The sequence below is a fragment of the Sceloporus undulatus genome, chromosome 3 (genome assembly GCF_019175285.1).
Source record: "Sceloporus undulatus isolate JIND9_A2432 ecotype Alabama chromosome 3, SceUnd_v1.1, whole genome shotgun sequence".
NCBI lineage: Eukaryota > Metazoa > Chordata > Lepidosauria > Squamata > Phrynosomatidae > Sceloporus > Sceloporus undulatus.
Window position 1 is genome coordinate 272,417,213 of NC_056524.1, and position 17,119 is coordinate 272,434,331.

General features: G+C 45.5%; 1 protein-coding gene across 1 annotated transcript in view; it reads left to right on the forward strand.

The window, feature by feature from the left end:
• Nucleotides 1-17,119, forward strand: part of DIS3L2 (DIS3 like 3'-5' exoribonuclease 2) — a 131,508-nt gene that overhangs the window by 95,048 nt on the left and 19,341 nt on the right. The window contains exons 6-7 of the mRNA XM_042458553.1: nucleotides 12,627-12,810; nucleotides 14,379-14,465. Of these exons, the coding sequence (XP_042314487.1) occupies nucleotides 12,627-12,810; nucleotides 14,379-14,465 (271 nt within the window). The remainder of the gene's footprint in view (nucleotides 1-12,626; nucleotides 12,811-14,378; nucleotides 14,466-17,119) is intronic.

The window sequence follows — 17,119 nt, forward strand, 5'->3', positions numbered from 1 at the left end:
CATAATAATAATAATAATAAATAATAAATAATAATAATAATAAAATTTTTATTTATATCCCGCCCTTCCATCGATCAGGGCGGCTTACAGCAATTAAAACACACACAATTCATATACAGTGGTGCCTCGGGTTACGAAATTAATTCGTTCCGCGGCCGCTTTCGTAACCCGAAAAGCCTTCGTAAGCCGAAAACCCATAGGCGCTAATGGGGAAAAGCCGCGATTTCGTGTGAAATAGCGCCGAAAAGCACCAAAATTTTTTTCGTAACCCGAAAAAACATTCGTAACCCGGAACAATTATTTCCTATGGGATTTTTTCGTATCCCGGAAATTTCGTAACCTGGGTATTTCGTATCCCGAGGAACCACTGTAATCAATACAAAAAAGTTAAAACCATACAAATACATCAATACATCAGAAAAATAACAGGAAAAAAGCCCCATAGCCCAACCTCTTGGCCACGGAAGAGGAGGGAGGCCCACAGGATATTTAATCGGGGAATGCCTGTTGAAACAGGAAGGTTTTTAAATCCTTCCTGAATTGGGCCAGGGTGGTAGATGAGCGGAGCTCAATGGGCAGCGTATTCCAAAGGGCTGGGGCAGCCGTGGAAAATGTCCTCCGCGTGGTGGAGGTTAACCTAGCCCCAGGCACCTTCAGTAATTGCTGCCCAGATGTTCTGAGGGTGCGAGGCGGAATGTACGGGGAGAGGTGGTCCTTTAGGTATCCTGGGCCCAAGCCATTTAGGGCTTTATAGGTAATAACCAACACCTTATATTGAGCTCGGAAGCGAATGGGCAGCCAATGGAGATCTTTTAAAACCGGTGTTATATGGCTGGTCCTGGGAGCACCAGTGACCAGCCGGGCTGCCATATTCTGCACCATTTGTAGCTTCCGAGTTTGGTATAAGGGTTGCCCCATGTAGAGTACATTGCAGAAATCCAATCTCGAAGTTACCAGAGCATGTACAACAGTTTCTAGGTCCCTCTGGGCCAGGTATGGACGCAACTGGCGAATCAACCGAAGCTGATAACAGGTGCTCTTGACCGCCGCATTCACCTGAGCTGTCAGGTGAAGCGACGAGTCAAGAAGCACCCCCAGACTGCGCACGGAGTCCTTCACAGGGAGCGTGACCCCGTTCAGGACAGGTGGAACCACCGCCATTCCTGGACCAGGAGAACCTATCACTAGTACTTCCGTTTTCTCTGGATTCAATTTGAGTCGGTTTTCCCTCATCCAGCCCATTACTGACTCTAGACAGGCCACGAGAGGAGAGACGCCATCCCCAGTCACTGCATCAGTCGGAGACATAGAGAAAATGATTTGGGTGTCATCAGCGTACTGATAACCCCGCGCCCCATGTCTCCGGATGATCTCTCCCAGCGGTTTCATGTAAATGTTAAATAGCATGGGAGACAGAATGGCTCCTTGAGGGACCCTGGTTTTAAGGGGCCTCTCGTCGGAGCACACGTCTCCCAGCTGCACCATCTGGGACCTCCCGGAGAGGTAGGACCGGAACCACTGGAGCGCAGTGCCCCCGATTCCCACCTCTGCCAGGCGTCCCAGAAGGATACCATGGTCTATGGTATCGAAAGCCGCTGAGATGTCCAAGAGCACCAACAGGGACACGCTTCCCCCGTCGATGCTCAGACGGAGATCATCGACCAAGGCGACCATGGCCGTCTCAACCCCGTAACCCGCCCGGAAGCCAGTTTGAAATGGGTCCAGATAATCCGTTTCATCCAAGACCGCCTGAAGCTGGATCGCAACCGCCCTCTCGATCACCTTTCCCAGATATGGCAGCAGCGAAACAGGCCGATAATTATTATGTATCAGGGGGTCGAGGGAGGGCTTTTTTAGGATCGGTTTTACAATGGCCAATTTAAGATCCGATGGAAATAGCCCATCCCTCAAAGATGTATTAATTATCCGGCGTAACAGAGTTGTTACTGCCGGTCCCCCCTGGGCCGCTAACCACGAGGGACAGGGATCAAGAGAGCAGGTTGTTTTCCGAACACTTCCGAGGATCTTGTCCACATCCTCGGTACTCACCAACTCAAACTGATCCAGTTTAACATAGTCCACGGAGGCTCTGGACACTTCTACCCTAGGTTCTGCTATAATGTCAGCGTTCAGACCTTCGCTTATACGAGAGGTTTTATCCGCGAAAAAGTCGTTAAACAGGTCACAGCAGGCCTTAGAAGGTTCAAGGATCTGGTTCAGGGCGGGAGGAAGCTGAGTTAGCTCCCTGACCATCCTGAACAACTCTGCCGGACGCGACTCAGCGGACGCAATACGAGCACCATAGAACGAGTTCTTTGTTGCTCGTATTGCCTCTCCGTAGTCCTTTAACAGTTGGTCTAGGAGAGTCTTGTCGTCGAAGCGAAGGTGTTTCCGCCAACGGTACTCTAGCCGTCGCAGAACCCGCTTCCTCGCCCGGATATCTTCCGTATACCAGGGCTTACGTTTGGAAGCGGGCCTGAGAGGGCGCTTGGGAGCGATCCTGTGTATAGCCCTAGAAAGACCGGTATTCCAAATACCGGTAAGGGCATCAACAGAGTCGCCGTCATTTCCAACCGCAAGCCCCTCTAAGGCTTCTTGGAACCTCTCAGGTTCCATCAGCCTTCGAGGGTGGACCATTCTAACAGGTCCACCACCCCCAGGGGGGATCTGGGTAGAAGCCTTGATTTTCACCTCTACCAGGAAATGATCCGTCCATGACAGGGGGGAAACATTAACTATTTCCACCCATGGATTTTCCGCCTCCGAACAGAAGACCAAATCGAGAGTATTACCCGCACAATGCGTAGGACCCTGTATCAGCTGGGACAGGCCCATGGCCGCCATGGTATCCATGAATTCCCGAGCCGCACCGGATGGAACATGGCTGGCCGTGAGGGAGATGTTGAAGTCGCCCAGGACAAGAAGCCTGGGCGTCTCCAACATCAGCTCAGCGACCAGCTGTGTCAGCTCGTTAAGGGAGTCCGCTAATGCACGGGGTGGCCGATACACTAACAGAATCCCTAGACTGTCCCTAGCCTTTCGGGTCAGGTAAATACACTCGATATAGGAGGTCTGTCAGATGTGGTTCCTGGTGAGGGACACGGTGTTCCTATGTACCAAGGCCACACACACACACCCCCGCCCACCTAACCTGCGCTGGTCCTTCACCGAGTACCCAGCAGGCAGGGTCTGAGCCCACACAGCGTCCCCTTCAGGCCCCAGCCAGGTCTCGGTAATGCAAGCCAGGTCACACTTAGAGTCCTCCAACAGATCCTGGAGGATGTGGGTCTTGTTGTTAAGAGACCTGGCATTGCACAGGAGCAGCGACAGGGTTTGTGGCACGGTTGGAGAGACCCTCAGGTCCTTCAGGTTGGGAGGGGGACAGGAAGGCGAGATAGATATGATGCATCGATCACGCCTTCCCCTGGAACGGAAGTCCCTTCTCCCACCACCATACCTCCCCCTTCTTGTGTGCCTTTAAGTCATTTCTGACTTATGGAAACCCTATCATAGGGTTTTCTTGGCAAGATTTGTTCTGAGGAGGTTTGCCATTGCCTTCCTCTGAGGCAGAAAGAGTGTGATCTGCCCAAAGTCATCCACTGGGTTTCCAAACCTTGGTCTCCCAAAGTCCTAGTCCAGCATTTGAACTACTGTACCACATATGGATTTCTCCACACGTTGGCTCTTACATTGATTTCTAACAGACTTTGACTTATAAACGTATATATTTTTAATTCCAAGTGGCCCAGAAAATTGATAAAACACAGCAACACAAATAAATGAAATCACCAGCTACTCAGAACTATATCATACAGTAAGACCAAGAACATGTTGCAAAGTGCTTCAGTTTAAAAACAAGGAGTTGAGTCGAAACATTAAAGTTCGATTAAAAAGAAGAACACTAGGAATGGGAAGAGCAACCCTGAAAGAACTAGAAAAGATCCTAAAGGTTAAAGGTATACAACTGAGCACTAAAGTCAGAAACATACAAGCCATTGTATTCCTCATCACCGGATAGAGATGCAAGAACTGGTGAGTGAAGAAAGCAGATTAGAAGAAAATCAATTCATTTGAGCTGTGGTGCTGGAGAAGGGTGCTGAGGATACCAGGGATAGCCAAAAAAAAAAAAGAAGACAAACAAAAGGGTCCTAGAACAGATCAAGCTTGAAATCTCCCTGAATGACAGGTTGATCAAACCGAGAGTGTTGTACTTTGGACACATCATGAGTACACATCACTCATTAGAAAAGACAATAATGCTAGGAAAGATGGAGGTAGGCAGAAAGAGAGGAAGGCATCATGCTAGATGGATAGACTCTATTAAGTAGGTCATTATGAATTTACAGACCTAAGCAGAGCAGTGGAGGACAGAGGATCTTGCAGATGTTTCATCCACAGGGTCACCATGAGTTGAGGTTGACCCAAGCGCAGTTAACAGCAATAAAAACTGTCAGTAAACTAAAATGGTCTCAGCAGGGCACCTGAAGCTTCTGAGAGAGGGAATTCCACAGTGCATGGGCTGGTATGGAAAAGACCCAGTTGCTCCACTCAGACAGCAATGCTCCTGAAAGTGCCAGGGTCTAGTGCCTGCAGCATTGAAAAGTGAAGGGCAGCCAAGATTATATGGAAGAAGACTGTTCTTGGCGATAAACTAGTACCAGAACTTGTCTTTGAGTCATGGGCTATGTGTCTGTGAGCTTGATTCACACATTATACTTTGAGGTGCACACTTCTGTTTCATTACCATCTAATCAAAAATATTGTAAGCACAGCGCTGTGTAAATTTACAGTGCTATATAAATATAGCTTTAATAATAATAATAATAATAATAATAATAATAATGCTTAAAATTTATATGGATGAGACAAATACAGGTAAAGCTTATCAGAAAGAAATGAAAGAATCTGCTTCTCACTAACAACTTGCTTGGTTGTAAACCTCAGAATACTGTGAAATCATGTATGAAAAGGTCCTAGTAGGAACATATACATTCAACAGACTATTTTTAGTTGAGACAGCAGTACAGACTCTGTCTTTTGCAACTCTGAGCTTGATAAAGGGAATAAGTGGTGGCATTTGCAGAGGTGCATTTAGGAACGGAGTAGTGGTGTGACGCTGAGCGGCTGTGTGGTTTCCACCTTTTTGATGGATAACCACCGAAGAAGGCATTTCTTTACATGAATGACTGAGCTTGCTCAGTTGGGGACTGGTAGTTCTTCATGATCAAAGAATCCAACGTTATTGTTCTGGGCACAGTGCAGAATGGATATTAAGGGTGGGAAAAGAGTGACCCTGGAGTCGCATTTGGCCCCACAGCAGTTTTCATGGACTCTCCCCCCTCCCAGTCTCCCATAGGCGATCATTTTACTGGGGGGAAATTGAATTCCCTCACCTGAAATCCTCCAGGAGCAAAAACTCATCTTTTAAATAGATTCCAGGGGATTTCTAAACTTTTTAAATATCATCAAATTATTTGTTTTTCAAAAGAACAGAAGTACCCTTTCAGTTATTTCCAGTCGTCGTTCCCCCCCCCCATATTTTTTGTAATGGGGTTTTTCTCCCCCAAGACAGGAAATTGCCCCTGGACCCCTCCAAGGATGCCCACCCTGTTGGAGGTTTGCGCCGTGTTTATTTTATTTATGTGAAATGTTTTACTGTACTCTCATCTCCCAGAATTCTGAGGTATTTCTTATGAGGCCATAAAACTGCACCAAACCAATCAAAACATAATCATATGTTGAACCACTAAAAAACCCCAAAGCCAAAAATAACCTGTAAAACGTCAACTCCCTTGACTCGTTGAGAGTCTTTTTGGGGATGGCTTCCCCCCGTTGGAGTGTGGCTCTCGGCGTATCTGTGGGGCAGAATGAAACACCTGTTCCAGCCCACACCTCTCCGCAGCAGTGATGGAAACGCGCTGCCGATGCCCAAAGGGGCAAAAGTTCAGGTCTCGCCACTTTGTGGGATCTGGCAAGGGGCTGGCAGCCAAGACTGGCTTGGCCTCAGCAGAGGAAACCGTAGCGATGGCATGAGAGCGTACTTCTCACATGGGATTCATTCAATCCGATTTCAAATGGCCTAGTCTCTCTGTCTCTGTTTCTTTCTTTCTTTTTCCTTTCCACTGCCATTAAATATTTTTCTTCTCACTCCATCCTGCCAGAGGTACCCAAGCCAAGCTCCAAGCTCCAAGCTCGGCTGCCTTCAGCAAAAAATTCCCTGCCTGCCCTTGGAGCGGCCGGCAGTCAAGGAGAACTTCGGCCCTCGGCTCCTGTTAAGGGCTGAGCCAGGATCCCTCTCGGCCTCCCTTCGCTGCCAGCCAAACTGCAGCTCCAGCTTTGCCTTATGATCCATTTCTCTTTTTGAACCACAAAGCAGCATTTCCGCACTCAATCCTCTTTTTCTTGCTGCTGCATCTAAGAGAGCTGCAAAATGTCTTCTGGGGGCTGCTGGAAAGGCCAAGGGAAGGGTCTTCTCTGAAGCCTACCCAGCAGCCTCTCATGGGTCTCAAATATTGTGGCATATAAGAGATGCCCTGAGATGATTCTGCTGCCTCCCAAAGAGTGAAGCATCCTGGTCCCTCCTTGTCCTTTCATGGCAATATCCAGTTGCTAGCACTTATTCTAAGTGGCAGCCATAAAAGACATAATGGAATCCAGTACCACCTTTGAGATAAACTGGAAAGAAGACATGTCCAGTATACACTTTGTGGACTACAGTGTGCTTCTTCAGATGTGATGAAGTGGATTGTAGCCCACAAAAATGTATGCTAGAAATTTAATTTCACAGGTGGTACTGGATTCCTTTATGCCTTTTCATGTTAGCAATTAGTGTTTCTCAGCATTCAGTCATGTCAGACTCTGCAAAACTGAAGGACTCTAGATCCTAAATTCTTTCCCCCAGCAAACCTGCAAAATGCTATTGAAAGTTATCCCACTTCTGCATTGCATATGAAGGGCTTTCTCCTTCAAGGGATATGCCACTGTGCTCTGGTAATGGAAAGAGACAGAGCTAACTTGATGCATTAGTTGATTGCTCAGTCTGGAAAGTGTGCTGTCCCCCCAAGAAATCAAAAACCTGGCAGTAAAGGAACTGTCAGCTCCCATGAGAGAAGTTAGAGGAAATGGATTCAAAGAAGAGTGACTTTAGCAGATTAGAAAGCTGGGTCAAAACTAATAAAGTGAATTTCAACAGGGAGAAATGTAAAGTGCTGCCCTTGAAGTGCACTGATATAGGATGGGTGACACCCGGCTTGACGGCAGTGCATACAAAAGGGATCTAGAAGTCTTAGTAGACCATAGACAGACCATGATTCAGTGTGATGCGGCAGTGAGAAAAGCCAATGCAATTTTGGCTGCATCAATAGAAGTATAGTGCCTAGATCAAGGGAAGTAATAGTGCCACTATATTCTGATTTGGTCAGGCCTCATCTGGAATATTGTGTCTGGTTCTGAACACAACATTTCAAAAAGGATGTGGACAAATTGGGGCGTGTCCAAAGGAGGGCAACTAAAATGGTGAAGGGTCTGGAAACCATGTCCTTAGAGGAACGACTTAGGGAGCTGGGGAAGAAGAGCCCTCCCTCCATGGCATCTATCTCCATCCAGCTTAAATGGAGAGAAAAGGCAGGCCCAGTGCCATTGGGCCAACCTTTAAGAAGCAGAGCCCTCCCTCCAGTCCATCTGCCTTGGTCCAGGCCTCAGAGGGAGAGAAGAACTCCTGGACCTGATCTCCACAACCATTCGCTTCTCCTTTTGTGTCATGTCTTTTTAGATTGTAAGCCTGAGGGCAGGGAACCGTCTTATTAAAAAGATTGTATGTACAGTGCTATGTAAATTTACAGCACTATATAAATAAAGCATAATAATAATAATAATAATAATGTTTAGCCTGGAGAAGAGAAGGTTAAGAGGTGATATGATACCCCTATTTAAAGATTTGAAGGGGTGTCATGCTGAGGATGGAGCAAGCTTGTTTTCTGCTGCTCTAGAAACTAGAACGCGGAACAATGGATGCAAGCTACAGCAAAAGAGATTCCACCTCAGCATTAGGAAGAACTTCCTGACAATAAGGGCTGTTTGACAGTGGAACACACTCCTTCCTCGGAGGGTGATAGAGTCTCCTTCCTTAGAGGTCTTTAAGCAGAGGCTGGATGGCCATCTGTTGGGGATGCTTTGATGGAGAGTTCCTGCATGGCAGAAGGGGAGTGGACTGGATGGCCCTTGGGATCCCTTCCAGCTCTATGATTCTATGATTTCTAGACTGCATCAATAAGAGTATAGTGTCTAGATCAAGGGAAATAATTGTGTCACTTTATTCTGCTTTGGTGAGATCCCACCTGGAATAATATTATGGCCAGTTAATCCTGTTCAAGGATTGGGAGAAGTGCCTTCCCGAAGATCTGAGAGTTCAGGCAAGCTCATGTGAGGAGATACAATCCTTCAGATAGCCTGGACTAGAGCCACGTACTGTCAGAAGTTGAGCCTGCCAGGGATACTAAGGATCAGTTTGGGAAGAAGTAACACCTCCTTCCTGTGGGGTGTATTTCTTAAATGTTTTTGGCCAGTGTGGGAAATGTGCATAGATGCTGAGCTTGCCATTAAAACTGGGGGAGTGGAGTTGTGCAAGGATGGCATCTGGTAGCCATTCCAAAGCCTGGCAAAAACATTGTATTAGGAAATAGGTACTGGGCACCTGTTTATTCAATGTCCGAAAAAAGGAATCACCCTGGGAAAAGTCCTGGTTTCACCAGCAGGACTACTGTGTTGAAATCTCACTTGAACACCAGTGTTTTCAGCTGCTATCATCAAACTCAATTTCTTGTATGTAAAATGGGTGTAATAATCAATTACTGTATTTTCTGGCGTATAAGACTACTTTTTAACCCAGGAAAATCTTCTCAAAAGTCGGGGGTCGTCTTATACGCCGGGTGTCATATTATAGGGCAGGTGCTGAAACTTCCAAGCCAGACTGGAGAATCTGTGGTCGCCGCATATGGTGGGGGGAGCTCAAAAACGGCTGCAGCCACATCCCCACCATACGTGACGATCGTATGAAAGCAGCTACTGCTCTGTTACTCTTGGAGACAGGAAAGGCTGGACAGGCAGGGAGAGCTGTCCAATCCAAGCAGGCTTTGTATACAACAAGATTTCTTGCTAAGTACCTGCATGTCATTTGAATTAATATTTAAATCAAATCTGATGTTTTTTAATTTTTATTTGGCGTGCATTGGAAGAGGGATAGTCTTATACAGTGAGTATATCCCAAACTCTATATTTTAACTGGAAAAGTTGGGGGTCATCTTATACGCCCTGTCATCTTATACGCCGGAAAATACGGTAATATCATCTCTCAAGATGCCAGCCACAGATGCTGGGGAAATGTCAGGAATAAACTCTTCTAGAACATGGCCACATAGCCCAAAAAACCCACAAAAAACTATGACAAAACATCAGGAATAACCTCTTCTAGAACATGGCCATATAGCACAAAAACAATTAAAAACATTATTATTATTATTATTATTATTATTATTATTATTATTATTATTTCTGCCTGCCATTCAGCCACAACGGACACAAAGATTTCTTCTGGGAGAAGAAACTGGAGATGCTAAACTGGTTTTGGGGGGAGGGGGGATGATGATAAAAATTTATACTGAGAAAATTTTGACTGCTACTCTTCTATTAACATTAGATGACTCTAATGGGTTTGCAAATGGGGTTGATTAATTAAAACTTCTTAGTTGGGGCAGGGTGACTTGAATTCTACAGATATGTTCCTCTAGTCTCACAATATTTATTTATTCTATGTCTGTGCCAGAGTTGCATAAACCACAAGGACAAGTCTTTATACCAAAGAGTTTGCAGCCATCTTTGGATGCTTCTTTTTCATAATTCGGGTGGCAATCAAAGCAGGTTTGCAGAGGGCTTTTTTTGTTTACTTTTGGGAATTATTATTATTATTATTATTATACACTATAAAGAGGCATTTCTAAGAATCAACTGGGCACTGGTGGCTGTAAAGGGAGCAACACTGGCACCTTGTGGTGGTTTAAGTGAAAAGTTACTGCTATCTAAAAATGAGTACGGCCTAAATACCCCAACGGCACCAGATTCCATCTAATCCTGGAAGCTAAGCAGACTCAGCTACATGGGTTTTGCTGCTGTTGTGTGCAAACCTATCACAGGGTTTGCTTGGCACGGTTTGTTCAGAGAAGGTTTGCCACTGCCTTCCCCTGAGGTTGCTAGGCGTTGACCATAGAGTTGTGCTGGAGAACCTAGATGTTCTTAGAAAAAACACTTCTCTAGGCATTTGTATGTTATCCAGCATGATTCAGTGATCAAAACCTCTGGCAGATTTTGACCATAGACTTGCACTGGAGGACCTGGAGATTCCTAGAGAGGTGTTCTTTCAGGTATAAAGAATAGTGGGGTTTTTTATTTGTGATTTTCCCACATTCATGGGGGTCCTTCACCCCTAACCCCTGTGAATGTGGAGGGTTCGCTGTATTAAAGATATATATATATATATATATATATATATATACTGTATATACCAAAAAACAAGCCCTGATTTTGCCAATAATGGGACTTGAGCATCCATGGATTTTGGTATCCACAACTTGGAGCCAAACTCCAGCAGATGCCAAGGGCTCACTGTACCAGGTGCTGTAGGGTATAAGTCAGAGAAAAGAACTGGCAAAACCACCTCTTAGTATTCCTTACCTAAGGAAACCCTATGAAATCCATGGGGTTGCCTTAAGTCAGCAGGCGACTTGAAGGCACACACACATGGGCAAATCTTGTAGCACCTTTGAGTCTAATTAAAGAAAGAAGTTGGCAGCATGAGCTTTGATAGACTTAAGATTCAGAATGCATCTGAGGAAGTAGACCTAAGTCTACGAAAGCTCATGCTACCAACATCTTTCTTTAGTTAGTCTCAAAGGTGCTATAGGATCCTTCTACATACTAATCTGCAGACTAACACGGCTATATCTTTAAACACATGGACAAAGGTAGCATTAATGCAGAAGTTGCAAGACAGATGAATACCCAGTTATCTGGCCAAGTTGCAGAAAGGACTTTAGGACAGGTTCACACATGACTTGTTTGCAGCATGATCTATCTGTATGTGTATGGATGACTGCATATGTAATACAGTATCTACAAACACTCACCTCAGATGGAGAGCCAGGATTCTCAGTGAAGCCAAAGGTTCATCTGGATGAAAGAGTACTTAACTGGATTGTACATTATTTGAAGACAGATATCTGAATGCAAGAAATGGAGAGTCTGGTGTCTGAAGCAACCCAGACATTCTAGTTGTGGCTTTAGATCTGTTGTAGACGTCCCCTGTATGAGAGCCCTCCCATGACTCTGCAGTCATTGTAAGTGCCCCATAAACCATCCCAGAATACGAAGGTGCGGCCTATGTCCCATTGCACTTCATTCGGTTTGAAATCTGAGTTTTTAGGCCCAGCACAATAACTCTTCAAGGTTGCACCATTCCTAATCTGCTCAGAATGGTGCAGATTTCATTGGAAGCCCAGTGCTTGGTTCTAGGTTCTACCATTCAAAGATGAGAATGACAATGTGGGAATAATTTAATGGGCATACTCTTTAAAGGCAGTTACTACTTTGAAGTACCAAATAGTCATTACTGTTACTTTGGCCCAAAACACACTGCAGAAATAATCCAGTTTGAGACTGCTTGAACTGCTTTGGCTCAGTGCTAGGGAATCCTGGGAATTGTAGTTTATTGTGGCCCCAGAGCTCTCTGACAGAGAAGGCTCAATGTCCCACAAAACTACAATTCCCAGAATTCCATGGAGCCATGGCAATTAAAGCGGTCTCAAACTGGGTTATATCTGCAGTATGTTTTGGACATTTGTCTGCAAAAGTAACTCTATGTATTATATAATTATTTTGTTCATCATTACTAGTTTAGTAGGAAAACACTCTCCAGTACCATCCAGTGACCAGTTCTGATATTACATCTTGAAAATATTTTCCTCAGATCTGAGGGTCTAGCCACACTGCAAAAATAAAGCAGCTTGACACCACTTTGACTGCCATGGCTCTGCCCTGTATTATGTTACAATATCTGCAGGAGAGGAAATGCTAGAGCACTCCAGAGCTTTATGGACCAAAGCACATCTTGGAATACATCTGTACTCTTGTTAGTTGAAATATTTACAATATAATAATAATAATAATAATAATACGTTTTATTTATAGACCGCTATTCCGCAATGATCATAGCGGTGTACAGTGAAAATTGTAATACAATACAAAAGGTGATAGTTAAAGGAGGGAGAAGTCTCATCCTTCAGGCAGTCCCTGATGTTGCTGGGTCTGCCTGATGGCTCCCTCTGAGGCCGAGATGACAGTTGAGGAGGGAGGGGCCTCTTCTTTCAGGCAGTCCCCGATGTTGCTGGGTCTGCCTGATGGCTCCCTCTGAGGCCGAGATGACAGTTGAGGAGGGAGGGGCCTCTTCCTTCAGGCAGTCCCCGAATATATGATGAGGTTTCCTCTTATTGTTCTTCTCCTCTTCTTTGTCTTTGTCATCTTCTTCTTTTTCTTCTTCTTGGTCTCATCCTCCTAATGGTCTTCTCTCCACTGCCCAGGCTGGTAGAAGAATTTATGCTCTTGGCAAACATGGCTGTTGCACATCAGATCTACCGATCCTTCCCCAAAAAAGCTTTGCTGCGGAGGCATCCCCCACCCCAGACCAAGATGCTCAATGATCTCATGGAATTTTGCAACCAAATGGGTTTGGAAATTGACTGCAGCAACGCCGGCACCTTGCATGTAAGTGTCTGTGTGCATGTGCATTTGTGTATGTGGTGAGGGAAGAAGATGATGAGAGCAAAGCAACTGAGCAAAGCAGCCTCCCACCAGAGTCAGCAAGCTTGTTTGCTTCCAAGACTTTTTCAGTGGCTAGTATCTCCAAATACTCCATGTCCTGATGCTTGGACACTCATGTCAGAATGTCTTGCAAACTATACACAAGCTGGAAACCCACTCCCCCACCACTCCTGAGCACATAGCCCATCTTTGGCTTCCTTGTTTGTTGGCATAAAAGTACAAAGGCATTTTACTGATGCCTACACATTGTCACCCCACTGTCACCAGTAGAAGGGCTGAAAGCCACCTGAGCTAAGGAGCTCAGGATTCCCAGCTCCTTCCCATCAACTATCCTTCCTCACCTTGACATACTCCTGGTGTGTTGAGGTACAGTTAAATAAATAAATAAATAAATCGTTTATTTATAGCCCGCCTTTCCTTGAGATCAAGGCGGGTTACAGCATCATGGCAACAACAAACGATAAATAAAAACAATACAATATCAACATTAAAACCAAGAATTAACAACACAGATTAAAAACCATACAAAAACTACCCAAAGTGCAGGTGCAAGAGGAGGGGGGGGGAAGAAGCGTTACAACATCTGGGGGAAAGCTTGTTCGAAGAGAAAGGTTTTAAGTCTCTTCCTAAATTGGTCGAGGGAGGGGGTCGAGCAGAGCTCTTTGGGAAGCGAGTTCCATAACTGCGGGGCTGAGGTTGAAAACGCCCTCTGTGCAGTCGTAGAGTGTTTCGAAGGAGGAACCCTCATAAGTTGCTTCCCGGCTGACCTGAGTGTGCGGGGCAGATTATATGGGGAGAGGCGGTCCTCCAAGTACCCTGGACCCAAGCCATTTAGGGCTTTATATGTTATAACCAACACCTTGTATTGCGCCCGGAAGCAAATAGGCAGCCAATGTAGATCTTGCAGAACAGGTGTTATATGGCTGGACCTGGAACATCCAGTGACCAGTCTGGCTGCCATGTTCTGCACCAATTGAAGCTTCCAGGTTTGGTACAAGGGTTGCCCCATGTAGAGCGCGTTACAGAAATCCAACCAAGAGGTTACCAGAGCATGTACCACTGATTCAAGGTCCCCCTGGCCCAGGTAGGGTCACAGCTGGCGTATCAACCGAAGCTGATAACAGGTGCTCCTGACTGTCGCATCCACCTGAGATGTAAGGTGGAGCGACGAGTCCAGGAGCACCCCCAGACTGCGAACAGAGTCCTTCAGGGGAAGTGTGACCCCATCTAGGACAGGTGGACAAATCTCCAGACCTGGACCCGGGGATCCTATCACAAGTACTTCCGTTTTCTCTGGATTCAGTCTGAGTCTGTTTTCCCTCATCCAGCCCATTACTGACTCCAGACAGGCATCTAGAGGAGAGATGCCATCCTTGGTCACTGCATCAGTCGGAGACAGTTCCAGGGGGGATTGTGATTGGGGCACTATGGAATGCACCATTCTGGGGAAGAGACTGCTTTGTAGACATTTCTCTACGTGAGCTGTGTGTATCTTTTTCTCTCTTCCCTAGAAAAGCCTGAATGAAATCTTTGCCACTGACAGATACGCAGAAGCCAGGAAAGAGGTGCTGACCAACATGTTCTCGCGCCCCATGCAAGTAAGTACAGACACTGAGATCATAGCCACTGACTTATTTGTTGTGTCATGATCTTGGGTTCTGAGCAGAACTGGAGCCACTAAGGTTATAACTTTGAACCCTTACCACTAGGGCATGATCTCAGATGACTTTGCTTACCCAAGATTATCGTTTCTCTCTTGGATGTGATTTGGGCTTGGGCTTTGTTGAGGCTGCAGCCAGCTATTTACTGTATCTGTTAGTTCCCTGAGTGCTGGACTCTTCCTCCATCCTGAGGACTTGTATCTCCTGCTCTCTCACCTGCCTGTTTGCCCCCCAGCATCATGGTGAGAAGCAGGACTTGGAAATTTTACATGCCACAGTGATGCATTTACATTAGTGTTAAAAGCTAACTACTACTGTCTTTCCCATTGCATATTACTGGAGTTTGAGAAAAGGAACATATTGCATTACTTATTAGTAATTCACTCTTTTATTCCTTGATAGGACTGGGAGAATGCTACCTGAAATTATGTTGAAAATGGATGTTGAATTTTCCTTTAACCTTGTAAAGAAGGGCTGCCTGTACTGTATCTAGGTGAGATGCCTTCTCTTCCTTTGGCATGATTCATAACTTCTTGGAAGATACTTTAGCACCCCACAAGACCTGATGAGTCGCATCAGAGGAAGAGAAGGAATCATAATGGAGAAGAACATGACCTTGCGGGTTCCTCAGTGCAGTACCCTTGTTTAAAAGATTAAAAGCAGGGAAGAACTACTTTCTGGCCATTTTGTATTGATGGTAAAGCCATGTACATCTGTTCTGTCCAACCTGTGTAACAATGCTGCTTACTGAGATCCGAACCCAAACTGTTGCATGAATTGGCAAAATCCACAGCACTGCTGTCCTTTGCCCCAGAGTTACAAAAATGAATCATTTCCATACTCTAGTGTGAACAGATAAGCTGAGGTGACATTAGAAGGGCTAGCACCTCAGAGGCTGGTTCCCAGGGAGAAGTACTACTACTTATTCAAGGGGCTCAGCAAAATAGATGGTTCCCTGCCCTGAGGAACTTACAGGCTATGCGTTTGTAGTGCACTGAGCAGACGCCACAGAAGGAGATAAGTAGAGAGGCCAGTTTATCCATGGGATGAACATCAGCCACTAACTATTTGTCCTTGTTTTACCCGACTCTATGCTTGGTCAGGGAGTTAGGTTCAGCTTTCCTGGAGTGGGGAAAGCTTGGTGCTCATAAGCAGCCCCCTGACAGTACTGTTTAAGAATGTAGCTCCATATGAAATGTAAATAATTCTTCAGTGTGTAAATAATTCTTCCCCTGACAAACTAGGGCGCTATGAGCAAGGTTGTTTCCCCCAACATATGGAGACTCATCTATCCATCCATATCCTGTTGTACATCTTAAAGCACAACCACTTGCTGTTTACAAGAAGCAGGTCTGAATTAAGCCAGCATCCTAGGCGCAAAGGGCCAAGAGCTAAAGATGTGTAGCTCTCAACGTTGTTACCATCCATTCTCAGACCAGGCCAGATCCTGCAGGAGCTCAGGTGACCTGGAGCTCTCAGCAAGTGCTGTCATCCCATTCTTCTAAAAGCCCCAAATGCACTGGGTCCTGCATATCCAGCAGGAGAAGCTATCTCCACCCTTAGAATTAGGCTCTCAAGACATTGTGAGAAACACCTCAAGACTGAAAGTAGAATTGGAGATGAAGGACATCTCATCCAAGGATTTTTTCCAGGCACCTGTTCTGGATTTTACTTTCACACACTGGTTTGGTGACATCAGTGAGTGATGAATGAACCCCATAAAAGAGGTGACTTCACAGATTATTGAGACCAGCTGTGCTCAGACAGCCACTGTCTTTATGATTTGGGGTGGACTCATATGAGAAAGACAGTGAGACAGTACATTCAATTCTTGACATTTTCATAAAGTGGAGTTTCTGCTCACACAACCTCTCCATCCACACTTCTTCTCTTACAAGGAACTAACCCAACAGCATATCCCTGGCTATTACAGATCCACTTGGTGTGTTAGAGTCAATTTTCCCTTTTCGCCGATTGTCTGTTGTGTGCCTTCCAGTCATTTCAACCCTAAGGCAAATTTATCATGAGGTTTTCTTGGCAAGATTTATTCAAAGAAGGTTTGCCATTGCCTTCCCCTGAGGCTGAGAGGAAGCAACTTGCCCAAGGTCACCCAGTGAGTTTCATGGCTGAACGGAAATTGAACCCTGGTCTCCAGAGTCATAGTCCAACACTCAAACCACTAGGCCGCACTTGGCTTCAGCCAAGTCTTAGCCAGGCCAAAATACATGGCTAAGCGAGAAGGAAAGCTCTGCTGGAGATTTTGGGGGGTTCTTCCCTCTACATCCCACAAGACAGGTATAGAACTCTAGCTTATCTTTTCCCCTACAACAATATGGGACCTTCTTTTGTGAGGCCATGCTGGGATGATAAGACAAGTCTCCTGCTGGCTTTGGATGACAAACAGAAAATAAAAGCCATTTCCAATGGATCTGTATGGCACAGGGGGTCTCTACCCCTGCTTTTGTGTGGATTGCACAGTGGCCCAGAGCCGCTGAGCCTTAAAAGTCTTTATAGTTAACCAAGCCTATTATTAGGGGCATCATTTTGAATCAACATTAAATTTTTACTCTGTTCGTCCCACTGTTGACTGA